Source organism: Pagrus pagrus, assembly GCF_965226575.1.
Source record: "Pagrus pagrus genome assembly, chromosome: 14".
NCBI classification, from domain to species: domain Eukaryota; kingdom Metazoa; phylum Chordata; class Actinopteri; order Spariformes; family Sparidae; genus Pagrus; species Pagrus pagrus.
In genome coordinates this window covers 25,578,679-25,594,008 of record NC_140198.1, presented here as the reverse complement: position 1 = coordinate 25,594,008, position 15,330 = coordinate 25,578,679, and the positions used below count along the sequence as shown (strand labels likewise).

At 39.2% G+C, this 15,330-nt stretch overlaps 2 protein-coding genes across 2 annotated transcripts; both read left to right on the top strand.

Moving 5' to 3' along the window:
* Window positions 1–405: 405 nt before the first annotated feature.
* Window positions 406–10,815, top strand: LOC311269083 (collagenase 3; the record flags this gene model as incomplete). The annotated part of the gene is made up of 10 exons (XM_084373063.1): window positions 406–537; window positions 3,587–3,846; window positions 4,965–5,113; window positions 5,206–5,331; window positions 5,787–5,948; window positions 7,194–7,323; window positions 7,986–8,122; window positions 8,273–8,432; window positions 8,781–8,881; window positions 10,315–10,815. The coding sequence occupies 10 exons, from the start codon at window positions 406–408 to the stop codon at window positions 10,452–10,454; spliced, it is 1,497 nt and encodes a 498-aa protein (XP_084229189.1). The 3' UTR covers window positions 10,455–10,815.
* A 1,313-nt stretch (window positions 10,816–12,128) lies between these two features.
* mmp13a (matrix metallopeptidase 13a) lies at window positions 12,129–15,113 on the top strand. Its single transcript, XM_084373689.1, has 10 exons — window positions 12,129–12,232; window positions 12,346–12,593; window positions 12,682–12,830; window positions 13,086–13,214; window positions 13,344–13,505; window positions 13,625–13,754; window positions 13,842–13,975; window positions 14,079–14,238; window positions 14,353–14,456; window positions 14,550–15,113. The coding sequence occupies exons 1-10, from the start codon at window positions 12,134–12,136 to the stop codon at window positions 14,657–14,659; spliced, it is 1,425 nt and encodes a 474-aa protein (XP_084229815.1). The 5' UTR covers window positions 12,129–12,133; the 3' UTR covers window positions 14,660–15,113.
* The last annotated feature ends 217 nt before the right edge of the window (window positions 15,114–15,330 follow it).

The following is a 15,330-nucleotide window of genomic DNA, read 5'->3' as shown; positions in this document are numbered from 1 at the left end:
GAAATGAAAGTTGTTGCTTTCTGCCGAGACATAGACATAGTCATGTGTCTTCCTGCGTAAGATAAGGGCAGATTCCTACACTACGTTAACAATGTTGATAAAAGGTTTTAACTCCTAAATCTAGAAATAGGACCGCAATGTTACAGAGAATTTTGTGTCAGATCGGACTGATGTCCCACTCTGAGAGCTTTATAAAGAGCAGCCTGGTGTCTCTTTGAAGACACATTAAAGAAGACCCTGTTATGTGCAGAGCCACCTTGCTGTTCTTGTTGGGACACGAGCACTCACTCATAATTGGCAGGTGGTCCCCACCGCAGCTTTGCATACGGTCCTGTGTATCAGCAGCAGCACATCTCAGGGACAGACTGACTGACTGACTGTGACTCCTGCATGTCAAACATGAAGATGCTCTGGCTGAGTCTTCTGTCTCTCATGATGCCCTGCAAGACTAATGTTACCGCCTTGCCTCTCCGAACCACTGACCTGCCTACAGGACCCAATGATGGACCATCTGAAGCTGACCAGGAGTTTGCAGAGGTATTTACCTGTTTATATGCATGACCCCTGTAAGAAAGGATGACAAACAGCCAGCTAGATTGACAGGTGTCTTTCCTCTGTCTTTATTACTTTGGACAGCTTTATAGTTCCACTAACCTTGACCTGAGTGGAGCTTTGCTCGGGTTGTGATTTGTTAGCTCAGCTAAGTACTGGATTTTGACCCTGCTGTTGACCCAGTGTTAGTATCTGTGTTTCTGTTTCTACTCCAGAAAACATGTTTCACTGCTTCACAAATGTATGGCAACTTAAAATTGACTCCATTATTCTGTATGTGGGGATTTACTTTAACATCTATAAACTATTAAAACAAATCTTTGCTTTTCGTTGTGGAGCGAAACCACTTTTAATTCAGTCACTTAAATAAGAACAGTGCATTAATTATAAATTGAATTTTTTTTATAAATACATCTTATTGCATTGCACGTGTTTACGAACACACACTGTTTCATCCTCCGGTTATCAGTTCTTGGCGCTCACTCTGCTGGAGGCTGAGAGCTGCTGTGGTTGTAATTTCACTCGAATGATATCACAGATCTACAGCTTAATCATTTTGTGGTTTAATAATACCCATTTGGATTTCTTATTATGATGAGATAACAGAAGCAGTGTTTATACTATAACTTAATTAGATAACTGATTAATATCTGCAAGTTATGGCCCATTGAAACCTCAGCTAAAGTAAATCTGTGATGGATTGATAATGATTTTTTGAGCTCTTCTTCTGAACATCTGCCCCCTGGCCCCACTATCAGTCAGACTAGACTCAGTTCTCAGGAAGACAGGCACAGTGGCAGATGTGATGTCTACAAAGCCAGTGTTATTGTACTAACAGATGATGAAGAAAGGCGATAACAGCAGTCAAAATATGTGAGCCACAGCAGCCACAGGCAGAGGCACTGTCAGTTATGATATTTGCCAAGTGAAACACATTTTATGATCTCCAATCCTGTGTTTGAGTGATCTTGATCCTACATTTTTAGAATTTAACATTTTCTGATACGTCATGATAACGACTGTATTAACTGAGATTTATCATATTTATATATTCAGTAAAATGTTAAATGCTATTTTCTGTAAATTTTTATTCTAAATGCTGGTTCAAAGCTTTCTCCACGCTGCCAGGAATGCCATTTCCCGGGTAGTTCACAGGTCTGGTTATTAAAATTACATTTACTCTGTTCTTAGCCTCTGACTGAATTGTGTCTTAACCATCCAATATTGAAGACTGCCAAGTACTGAAAGTTGGTATACTATTATATTTGATATATTTAGTTAAATGAAAAAAATAAGTAAAATTGTAATAGTTTGGATCTGTTTTTCTTGGTTGATGTAAGAGGGTAGCAGAGGACAATAAAGTTAGACAAAACTCACAGCCACACGTTTCTGGAGTTTCCACAACGCTCGTCATTTATTACTAATGTCGCAACCTTACAAAGCCTGGTTGAACGGCTGTACTATTCTATCATACATGAACAAAACAGTGGCCACATGAAACCCTAACGTTACACTTGAACTGAGAGGCAAAAGAAACAGGAGCTTGATAACGGGAACCTGTTCATGGCAAAGGATCACTCAACTAATTCAAGGAAAAAGAATGCGCTGCCTGGTGACGTTGCTGCCCTCGTACGGGCAAACCATTGTCTTAATGGTAGATTTTACAATTCCAACTGTTGAATAGACATTCATGTATAGGGGAGGTGTGACTTAATGTTGATCCCCTGTGCTTTATTATTTATATCCTGAGTCTTCAACAAAGGCTCCACAAACCCGAGGGCGAGCATCCTAATTACTGTTTGAATAATATATTTGGAGTGGGGTTTTTTCTTCATTTATTTAAATGTGTCCAATCCAACATAGCATTAGCAAAGACAAATTTGTAAAAAAAAAAAAAAAAAAAAAAAGCTTAATTTACTCAACATAATGATGGTCTACCCATGATTCCTCATGTACAGTAATCATGTGAGCAAGCTAACCTGGCCATTATCCATAACGCTGAACTAGTCAGCTAATTACTGTATGTGTCATTGTAACATATTGGCCAGTCACCTGTATTATTATCCCATGTGTACAGACATTCAGTGGATTGTTTTGCAGCTTTTCAAGCATGACATGCAGAAACTGCAGTGAGAGTGAGCTTAACGTGCCAATAATTATCCACGCTACAACTGCTGCTGACTTGTTTATACATGTCACTGTAGGCTGGCCTACTGTTATAATGGGCCCAGTTTAATATGCAATGGAATTTAATACAATATGTTGCTGTAATACAGTATGTACAGGTCCCTGCTCCTTATTATTTGTAGATTTGTAATCTTCTTTTTACACCCTTGTTGCAGTAACCTGTTCATTTTTGTATTGAATTCTGTTTTAAATTGAGTTAATTCACAAAATCCGTCAAAATCAACGTGAGCACACTCTCATTAAAGAGGTGTTACAGTCAATGGAACATTGAGCCATGGAGATTACTGTACACACTTTCACAGAGCTTCAGTAATCCTTTAAGTCGGAGGCTACAGTGTCTCTAGAGTTTGTGTGGTGGTTGTTGACACCTACTATTACATGAGTATGGCAACATTTCTGCACTGTACTATAATTAAAGGTTTGAGAATATGTTTGGAATGTGTAGTGTAGAGACAACAAGGCAAGGCAAGTTTATTTTATAGGCACAAAGGCAATTCAAAGTGCTTTACATAAGATATAAAAAGCATTAAGTAGAAAGACAATGCAGTATAAATTGTCGGTATGAACGACACATACAGTACATTGGGATTTTAGAAAGAGTAAAACAAACAAAATTAAATGGAAGATAAAAATAAACTAAAATCAGGTTGCAAACAACAAAGTTTTAAGCCCTGAGATGAGCATCAGAGATGGACTGTCGAAACCTTTGAGCACAGACAGAAGAAAACATTAGATAAAAAACTGTCTATAGCGTTTGAATGTGTGTACATCAGCTTACATTCATTACCTTTTAGTTGACTGCTGTAATTCACTATTTTGCAGAAACTGACTGAGTTATCATCCTTAGGAATATCTACAACACTTCTATGGCTACAGGCCCAAGTCAGAGAGACGGAAGAGGACTGCAGACACAGATGTAGATGCATCTGATTGGACGACCCAACTCTGTGATAAGGTCGAGAAGATGCAGCGCTTCTTTGGTTTGCCTCCGAGTGGAGAGCTGACCAAAGAGACCCTGGCAGTTATGAAGAGGCCGCGCTGTGGTCTGTCTGATGTGGAACGTTTTGGAAAAATGATTCGCTGGAAGAAGGGCACCCTCAGCTACAGGTTAAAGATGATCACAAAGCAGTGCAGTGAAAATGATGTTGATGTGATTTCCCAGTGCTTTGAGCTAAAAACACAAGTTTGGCAACAAGAACACAGGTTAAAGTTGTTAGTTGGTGTTAACATTTATGAATTAGCACTAGTAGGGCTGACGCTGGAGGGAATGTCATTAGTTTCGCAGGTTTTGACTCAAATGTTACCACAATTCATCCTGAGGAGGGCCTGAATGTCTTTACTACATTTCATGGCAGTGCATGCAATAGGCCAGTGGTTAACATTTTACTCAAAACCCATAATGTGAACCTGGTGGCGGTTGAGGAAAAGTCATAGAATCAGTCCTGAGGATTCATCTGCTGGGTACCATAAATGTCAGTACAAACTTTAATGGAAATCCATCCACTAGACACTGCCATATGTAGACCCAGCATGATCTGATATCTCCATGTTGGGATTATTCCTGGAATAACGTGATTAATGTATTTCAGGGACCATGAAGTTTTTGTTCCCTAAACCTAACCAAGATTTTGTTTTTTACTGCCTAAACCAAACCAAGTATTCACCTAAAGCTTACCAAGTAATTTTGCTCCCTAAACCTCACCATGTGTTGTTGTTGCCTAGACCTAACTAAGTGTTTTTGCTCCAAAATCCTAATTAAATGGCAACAGAAACCAGACAAGAAACACAAAACAACACGTGACCATGAGTGTAAAAATCATAACACTATGTTCCATGGTCTCTTGAGTTGGAGTCTTGCACCTAACAGCCTTGATGTCTTGCTCCACTTGCGCACTTTGTCAAGTTGAAACAATGGTCCTGGAGCAACATTCATTATGATGCTCCAGGAATGACAACAACCGAGTCACCAAGCTATGACATCACAACAGCGTGATTGGTCGGTTGCAATGATGGTCCTTAAACAACATTAATTATGATCTTCTACAGTAGGAACAACAGCAACACGTGAATATCATATACACCTATAAAGCCATGCCACTTAAATAACTACAAATGCCAAGCCAAATAGATCATTGTACTCTTCTCCCAGTAACAGCTAAGAAAAAAGCATTAAATGGGTCATGAAAGTAAAGATGAAGTAGTAAAAGTCTCTCCTTGTTCCCCAGGATCGCTGGCTACAGCCTCTCCATCCCAGCCTCAAATGTTCACAAAGTCTTCAGAGCAGCATGGAAGGTCTGGTCCAGGGTTGCACCTCTGAAATTTCGCAGGCGGAGCAGGAAAGAGGCTGACATCGTCATCTCCTTTATGAAAAGAGGTGAGCTCTACAGAGAACAGATCTCCCTGGCCCTGACACTAACACATGGCATAACGGATTTTCTGAATATAATGATTAACTGTCTGTTGCAGACCATAAGGACGGTTCACCATTTGATGGCAAAGGAGGAGTCCTGGCTCATGCCTTTATGCCTGGGTATGGTATTGGTGGAGATGTGCACTTTGATGCTGAGGAAGACTGGAGCTTTAATTCTACAGGTACTAAAGTTTGAGATCTCACACAAAAACACCACTGTCAGTACGATGTTATTACACTTCTCCACTTTCTTGCTGCCAGTTAGATACAGCCAGAGATGGATAGCATAGCTCAGCATAAGACTGGAGGCAGTGGAAAACAGTGGGAAGCCGGATTCTTTCTTGAAATAAAAATAGGCCAGCAAAGTGAAATCATTAATGCGTGCTGAAAGTGTAAAAACTACCAGTTGTGATGTTACGGGGGTTACGTAAACTACACTTGTACCCTTGCTTCCAGTCTTTTTTTTAAGCTAACCGGTTCCTGGCTGTACTTTCATTTTTAATAGAAAGATGTGAGAGCATTAACAATCTAACCTGTTTTCTCTGCAAGAACGTGAATAACCATAATAATAACGTAAATGTAATCGGCCTCATGGACTTGCCACGAAGCCTTCATAATGCTTGTGTTCCTGCTCTAGGTTTCAACCTATTTGCTGTATCTGTCCATGAATTTGGGCATGCACTTGGCCTGCCCCACTCATCTGACCCCGGGGCTATCATGTACCCTGCATACAACTTTGCCCCCAATTATGAGCCTCAGCTGTCCTTCCGTGATGTCAAAGACATCCAACACCTGTATGGTGAGTTCAGCTGGATTCACAGAGGTTGTTAATTCCTTTCCAAAGCAGATGTTGTGAGATACACGTATAATCACATATTTACCTTTGATTTGCTTTCATTCGTAAAATGAAATGTACATGTGTATATTGGAAAGCATTTGCCTTTGAATATTTACATTTTAGTTACAAGCTCAAAAATACCATATATGTACATATACACACACACACATACGGTAATCAAACACTAAGTATTACATTATTGTGTTTTTGCACCCACAGCAGAAGTATGACAAACAAGGCCAAAAGCTAAAAACCACAACTTCCTCTTTCTAATGTTTCATCATCTAAGAGTGTCACAGCTTTATTTTAAAATCTAAATTCCCACGCTCTCAGATTGTGAATACATCACAGATTGACTCATTGTCATTGCGTCTCAGTATATGTCAGATGAATTTTTTTTAATTAGTATTTCATGCTTAGTCATTCTAGGTAGTTACCAGTGTTCAAAATACCCGTCAATATTCGGCGGGTCCCCATCTCCCGATTGTTGCGCAATCTAAATTTTCTCCCTATGCAGTAGGCCTATAACATTACAATATTTCATGGATGCAAACCAAGACAATCAGTCTATAGCCTACATGACAACAACATGGCTGGCTCTGCTTGGCAACAAATACAACATATTTGTGAATAAATGTTTTGGATTCTGAATACTGGACATGGTGAGCTTAAACACATTTTAGTGACCTTTAGTGACAATAGAATATTTTATTTTTTATTTTCTTGACAAAATTTGAGACCCCCTTCAAATGTTGCTTTTGAGGCTTTCAGGGGGTCTCATGGGTTAATCAGGCGGTCGAGCCCCCGGACCACCTGTATTTCGCACACTGGTAGTTACTTTTTGTATTATTACATACTGTAGATGTAAGAGGAATAAATAAAAAAGTCAGCTGCATTATAAAATAAATGCATAATGGTTAAATGGCAGTTTATTTTAAAATAAACATTCAATTTTAAATGTAAGTCTTACTAAGGCAAGCTTACATATCTTTCTCCGTGCAGATATCCATGACTTTGGCTCGGAATAGATTAGATTATTTGCAGATGATGTATTCATGTGAGTCACAGGAGCCTTCTCTTGTCAGGCAGCTTTTATTTGACTTTATTTAAAAAAAAACTAAAAAAAAATAGCTAGCCTAGTCACGTGTGGGGTCTGAAAGTTTCTGTCAAAAAGGCACTTTAACTTTTTCCTTCTGTTGCCTGCAGGTATCAGTCCCAAGTTTGCTTCACTGTTGTCAAAAAAACCTCCTCCAAGAACACCCGAAAAATGTGATCCGAATTTGTCCTTTGATGCAGTGACAGGACTACAACAGGAGGTCCTGTTTTTCAAAGATAGGTATGTACAACTGTCCATATACATGCATGTCCCGCCCAGTCAGCAGGATAACATTTTGGCAGTTTACGTTTCTACAAACCTTTGTTCAAATTGGTACCAAATATGTACCATATACACATTTCTATAATATGTGTCATATCACGTTCACAAAATTTGTGTATGAGCTGACCTTCATGTCAGGAGGTGCATGCATTACAGCTAGGTGAGAAGGCTGTCAAACCAGTGACCACTGTTCAAGACTGTGTTTTAACATTTGAAAGTGTGAAACCACTGGATATTTTTAACGAAACGTCAGGGCATTTTATAACTGTGTTTGTGGCGACAAAACCACATGTTTTTAGCCGAAACATGATCTTTTCCTTACCCTAACCAAGTGCTTTTGTACCTAAACCTAATGAGACAACAAGCACAATGTTGTCACAACATAAAACTAAAAATGTAATCTAATGAAATCTAAAGTTGCAACATAAAGAAACACAAAGTTTCAACATATTTGATTGGTTTACGGAAATGTACATTGCCAACATTCAGTCTGGTGATTGCGTTGGTATGTCTACATCATGAAAAGTGATGGACAGACTTTCTTCTCAGTTGGTGTCTCCAAGGATACTAGACAAAAGAAATTAATTTAAATGGTGTTTGATCATTTTCTGCCTTTCCAGATTCATGTGGCGCAAACATCCTCAGTTTGATGAAACACGAATCACCCTGATCAGCAGCCTGTGGCCAGAGAGTGTTCCTACCCACTTGGATGCTGTCTATGAGAAAACAAGGAAGAATTTGATGGTGTTTTTCAAAGGTAAAATAAAGGAATATCCTTAAAGAGCATCATAAGTTGTGCACTATGCACTTTAATTGACTTTTCTAATGAAAAAAGCAGGTACCCCTGAATGGGTAGTGAATATGTAATGTGCATATGCAAATGTGAGACAGTAATGTTTGGTTTCAGGTCATCAGTACTGGGTGCTGAAGCAGTTACAGCTTGAGGAGGGTTTTCCAAAAAACATCTCCAACTTGGGCTTCCCCACCAGAATAAAATCTGTAGACGCTGCTCTTCACTTCAGACATGACCACTACACTGTGTTCTTCACTGGAAATGAGTGCTGGAGGTAATTCAAGTCCTACAGTCTCCCACAGATGTTTACACTGTTTCCAGCCTTGATGCTAAGTTAAGGAGATAAGAGGCTTCTTCCATTTTTTTCCCTGGTAAAGGAGCAAATCTGTGATTGGCATGACTTGACTAGACCACTTCCTTAGGTCTTGTTGCAATGACAACTTACACATTTCCTGTGTACGTAAAGCAGAGTCACTATTACTGGTTTTACTATTTCTCATCCAGTGTGGTTACCAAGCTTGTTAATCAGAAGGACTCTGCTGGTGTCATTACACACAGCTGGCACTGTGGTTTTGTTATGTAACCTAAAAACATAAAGACAAAGCTCTATCATGTTTTCTAGGTACAATGAGCTGGAGGAGATGATGGAGGGATCGCCGTCACTTATAGAGAAGCAGTGGCCGGGGATTCCATCTCCAATAGATGCAGCTGTCTTCTTTGATGGTAGCTACATCACCTTCCTTTTCTGCCTTCAGTTTCATAAAAGGTGCTGCACATAGAAAAAGGCAAAAAAAATACAACAAAATAAAGAGCTAAAGGACAAACATCAATGAGGCTCTAGCAGATAGGACGGCAACTGCATCTGACACTTAAATGTATCGGGTACAATCAAAAACTAATGCTGTTTCTCTTCAAAAAAAAAAAAAAAAAGGTTATTAAATGTGTATTAACTGGTTACGCGATCATCTCAGTTTAATACATGAGCAAACAAGACCATCAGCAAGAAGATTGGCGATCTCTACACAGTTATAGTCATTCTTAATGCCTGTCACCAGGTCAGATTCGGTTGTATGTGGGTTGGATAAGTCATAACATCAGGACTATTTTTCATGCTGGATTGCTGCAGTTGAATTGAGTCTCACAGGCCGAGGAGGGACGCCGCTCTGTAGTCTGGTGGAACGTCACAGAAACAAGGTTTACTGTGTTTCACCATCGTCGTCTTTTGGCCAAAGAGGCCCCCGGAATCAAATGAAAATGGAAAGTTTCTTGTAGTAGCTTTAATGTTACTACTGCGACTTCCACCACTAGTAATATTACTAATAACCATCATTTGTACAGCAGTCTTCAAAACAATACAACAAAGTGCTTCACAAACACAAACTTTCAAATAAGGTTTCAAAGTTTGATTTTTTTGTCCTTTTACAATTCAGGACTGTACAATGAAATGCAGCTGTTGATGATACACACGCAGAAATTATATTAACAGATATTTCAATATTTAAATTTGAATAAAATATAAAAAATAAAATAGGCAATAAAATAGAAGAAACTGTATAAAAGTAGCAATAAAAGGAGAAACAACAAATAAACTAAATTACCATTATCTGTGTAATATCAGGGTGTGTTTTAAATTATAGTGCAAGTGGGAAAGACTTTGTTATAGTGGGAATGAGACAGGTGCAAAAGGTAATGGTATGGTGAAACCAGCATAACAGAGAGCGCAGAGGATGAGGATGAATTGAGTGAACAGACTGTGGCAGGGTGGGTGTTGTTTTCTAGTATTCTTTGGGCTCTGCGCTCACCTTGCACATCCCATGCCAGTTTATGATTCCACCCGGGATGTTTTCTATTGCTCTCTGAGAGAGGTAGAGGCCTTTTATCTTCTTAAGTTTCCTGAAGAAATATAGTAGCTTTCTTCACCAGTTCGGTTTCTTGCAATGACAGATTGTGGATCACTTCATTCTCCAGCAAAGCAAAAGATTAAAAAAAAGATTTGCGTTAACATTCTCCACAGTGATGCAGGAGCCCCGATGGCCTGCAAGTTAGCATCATGACTGTGACCAATGATAATCTGATGTTTTACATGATGTAGCATCTTACTACATTCAATTATGTACATTGTATGTATCACAATAATGAATCTTAACTCCCAACAGGATTTGTGCACTTCTTCAAGGGAAACATCCACTACAAATATGACTCTGACTCCAATCGTGTCGTTGCCACCAGCCCTGCTAACGACCTGCTGGAATGCAAGATGGAGGACGACAATGAAATACTGATAGGGAGGAGATAACTGAAGGAAAGACTGTGTGGCTGGATGACGACAGCGCTGTGTATCCTCTCTGTGTGTGAATACACAAAGTGTTACAAAAAAATGTACTATGTACCAAATACCAAAATGGGAACTGATGAACAATCTAGGGAAGTGGTTAACAGTGTTACCTCACACAATGTTGTAATAATGGCAGTTGTACCTCATATCAAAGTTTTAAATGTATGTTTTTTTTTTTCTAATACAAGATGTGGTTGTGTATGTGTGTGTATTTAAGATTTGTTTTTAAATGTCTTCATATGTAATGCATGTCTTCAAACTACATTTCCTCCAAAGATACTCAAAAAAATGTCAAATGTATTTTATTTAACAACACTGTGACACTGTGATTTATTGGTCAATGATTTCTTGGCCAACATTGATTTTAAAAATGTATATTTTTCATGATTAAAAAAAAAAAAATTTCTTTCTATTCATTGCAGCATCTTATTTCTGTCAGAGTGTCCGCATTTCCTGCTGTTGATTAATTTACCGCAGACAATACATTACACCAGACATTACTGTCTTCTTTTGTGTCCACTATTAGGTAACAGTGACTAAAATGTAGCTTTCCATTAACTTTGAGGTGGTTGTAGATATATCTGGATGGAAAATAACTACCTGTAGCTGAGTCACACAGCACCTCTATCACATCAGATACCATTGTCATTGTCATGTCTTCTGTGCAGTAGAGTATCCATTAATATGTTATAGGATTAACTGACTTGAATGTTTTCAGAAATCCCTGGAAGCTACAATAGAAAAGACGATGAAGGCAGAATGAATAATATTCTACTGCTGGTAACTCAAATCAATAAACATACTTTTTTGGGCCTTTTGGATTCTGTGATGTGGTTTCTCAATCAAATTGCAGACCACAGTGAATGAATGGCAGCAACAACTACTGTCAGAACTTTCAATGTGAAATGTAGAGAAACAGTTTTTTTTTTGTCCATAATGACATGAAACAGAAGCAACAGCAGAACAGCTTGAAAAAGTCTGAGGCTCAAGTGAGACAAAATGACAGGCAGTGATGTCAAACTTCTCAGACAAGATATCAAAGTAGACTGCATGACTCAGAATGTATACATGTCTTTGAGAATGAAGTAAAGCACAGACAAGTCGTTGGCATGCTAATGACATTATCTTGAAATGTAATATACAGTATAACATGTTCGTTCCTCCCAAGGTTATAATTATTTTTCCTGTTTATATATGTTATTGTTCTAAATGTTTATAACTTCTTTCATTATATTATTTATTCTTTTTTGTGAAAATCTAATTTTTTTAGATACTTTGACTAGCAAAAGTTCATTTGAGAAATACAACAGAAAACTGATTATGGAAAAAAAAAAATACAGCTATTACCAAGTTACTTTGTCAAAGTCATGAGATTGTTTTCATCTTGATTTAGTCCAAATCTTGCCAAGCATATTCTGTTACCTGAAACAACCCCCTCCTGTGTCATGTCATCATAATAACAGTGTCTCAATTTGGAAAACTTTGAGCAATCAATGAGAAATCGGAGCCTAACTTCCTCTCTTATCCATAAAAGGAATATTGAGTCATTGAGTGGAGGAGGGCGTTTCTAAACACACTCCGTCCTCAGCCTATATAACAGCTGCCTGCAGCACAGAAACACAAGTCACATTCGACGAAACATGAAGACTTTCAACCTGAGCGTTCTACTAAGCCTGGCAGTTGCAGTTTACTGCGTGCCAATACAGCAGGTTACTGTGCAGGATGAACAGTTTGCAGAGGTATGTAGGCTTGTTTTTATGCATGTGTTCTCACTATTTTGCAAGTGCATGTGGAAATATTATGTCTGTCTGCAGCTGACACATTTTTAAGTATTCATTGTTCTTTCTTGCAGAGCTACCTGAGAAAATTCTTCAACCTAACGGACGAGACCGGCCCGACTATCAGACGGGGGATGAGCCCACTGATCAGGAAGCTGAGTGAGATGCAGAAATTCTTTGGTCTCCAGATCACCGGCACTCTGGATGGAGACACCTTGGAGGTGATGAAGAAACCCCGCTGCGGCGTTCCAGACGGCCACATCGGCGAGTTCTCCATATTTGGAAAGGGCCTCAAGTGGCAGAAAAACAGCCTGACATACAGGTGAATGATCTCAAGAGAGAAAGCGTGTGAGAGAAACTTCCTTTAAGTAATGCATGTAATTATTGTAGTATATTTTTCTGTCCTACAGGATAGAGAACTACACACCTGACATGTCTGTGGCAGAGGTGGATGACTCCATAGAGAAAGCTCTGCAGGTCTGGGCCAAAGTCACTCCTCTCAGATTCACAAGAATCTACAGCGGCACCGCTGACATCATGATCTCCTTCGGCCGCCTATGTGAGTACACAATAACTTTTCCTGTCTGTCCCAGTTATATACTCTCCCTGTGCTCAGTTTATTAGTTGTGCCATCTCAGCTTTAACTTCATGTGTTTTCTGTGCCTTGAATCTCGTCGGACAGCTGATCAGTCGTAGCAACCAGATTTATTCTGTAAACCCAGCTCTGATTTGCTGCTTTTAACACAATTCCAGTCAATGGCTTGTATCTCTGTTTGGTTTACAACCCCTGACATGAATATGTTCTTGCTAACAGCACATGGTGATTACTACCCCTTTGATGGCCCCGATGGCATTCTTGCTCACGCCTTCGCCCCAGCCCCAGGCATTGGAGGAGATGCTCATTTTGACGACGATGAGACCTTCACTTTCCGCTCAAATACTGGTCAGTTTGTTATTTATGCTCTGCGTATAGTCTCTTTTAGATACTTACGATTCTGTCAGTGTATGTTTTGACATGATATACACTGACACATGGAGAGGAACTGTAAGTGACCTTGTGTTTTTGCTGTAGGCTACGTCCTCTTCATGGTGGCTGCCCATGAGTTTGGCCACTCCCTGGGTTTGTCTCACTCTGATGATCCTGGTGCTCTCATGTACCCTACGTACTCATACCAAAACCCTGACACCTTTGTTCTTCCCCGGGATGATGTCAACGGCATCCAGTCTCTCTATGGTTAGTGCTACCTTTCAGTTCATTGATGCCTGATTGCAAAAACAGCACTTGACCTAAATCCTTGAAAAAAAAGAAACTCCTCCACAATCTTTGATGATGTCACTTTGTTTCACCTCCAGGTCCAAACCCTGACACGGATCCTGTTCAGCCTGATCCTGAGCCCCCCACCACCCCTGATGCCTGTGACTCAACCATGGTTCTGGACGCTGTTGCCACCCTGCGAGGAGAAATGCTCTTCTTCAAGGACAGGTATTGTAGACATACAGGGGAACGCTCAAATATCATAAATATCTGGAGCTGACTTATAAACTTCTATCTGTTCTTGTGTGTTCTCAGCTTCTTCTGGCGTAGCTACCCTCAGAGCAATACACCTCAGCAGACTCTCATCACAAACTTCTGGCCCAATGCCCCCAGCAACATCGATGCTGCTTATGAAAGCCAACAACTAGACAGTGTCCTACTCTTTAAAGGTGATGTGTTTGTTCTCTGTATTTACCTAACGTGCCAAATCTGACCACATTATTACCTCAACATGCATATACTAAAAAACATTTTCCTTTCATCTCTATCCAGGTCGTAAAGTGTGGGCTTTCAGTGGCTATGATCTTGTAAGTGGCTATCCTAAACCACTCTCCAGCCTTGGGCTGCCCAAAACCATAAAGAAAGTGGATGCGGCCCTCTATGATGCCCGCTCTGGCAAGACTCTGTTCTTCGTTGGCAACAATTACTACAGGTGTGTTCAAATAACGTGATGTAACATAAATCTGATATTGATAATAATAATGATAGAAAAGATGTTGGTTGACAAGATGGTGAATCAGTCTAAGTACTGTCTGTGATTCTTCAGTTATGATGAGGCCAGAAAGACCATGGACCAGGGGTTCCCCAAGCCGGTGGATCAGACCTTCTCCGGCATGACCGGCAAGGTGACTGCAGCTTTGCAGTACAGAGGTGAGTAACATTTTAAGATCATTAGATCAAGTCAAGACGACTGAAATGAGAAAAAGTCTGCGCAGAAACTAACACTGAGCCTCTGTTCTGCAGGTTTCACATACCTCTACAGTGGACCCTACATGTTTGAGTACAGCCTGAGGACAGGGAGGTTGTTCCGTGCGCTGAGGAACAGCTACTTCCTGCGCTGCACTAACTTCTAGTTTACTAGCTAAGCTGCTCATGAAGCCATTTTGAATTAGATGAAGACACCAGCATTAACATTTCCATAATATGTTATATTTAAAGTATAAAACTATAAAAGTATAGTTAAATATATAATAACTGTAAAAGTATATTTAATAATATATGATGACATTTTTATACACTTAGGGGGTATATACTGGTTATATGGCCTTCCTGAGAACAGCACCTTATGTTTTTAAATCATGTTTTTATTTTATTTTTTTATGTCAGCCATTAATATTTTAAGTGAATACAACTCAATTTAATCTTATTTTATTTATATCATATTCATTGTTTAATTATTGCTTTTGCTGTTTGTTTTACTTTGTTTTACGGAACATGTTACATAAATGAATTAGCAAATTGTTACAACTGCACATGTGAAGATGTGAAAATAAATTGGCACAAAAAATTGCAAATAAAAGTTATTTAAGCATATTTCTAAGTGTTTTGTTATTATTTTGCATATTGTCCATTTTCTGAACACTTTTTTTCACAATACTTTTATATTATATGAAGAACATAGTTGCAAGTATTTAGACAATATGTTGACCGTTTAAAATTTCGTAGTGCCGTTACTCTGTGGTAATTTGTCATCGATGAAAAACCTCTTATCTATCTGATTGGTCTGTTGTTATTAAAATGAGTT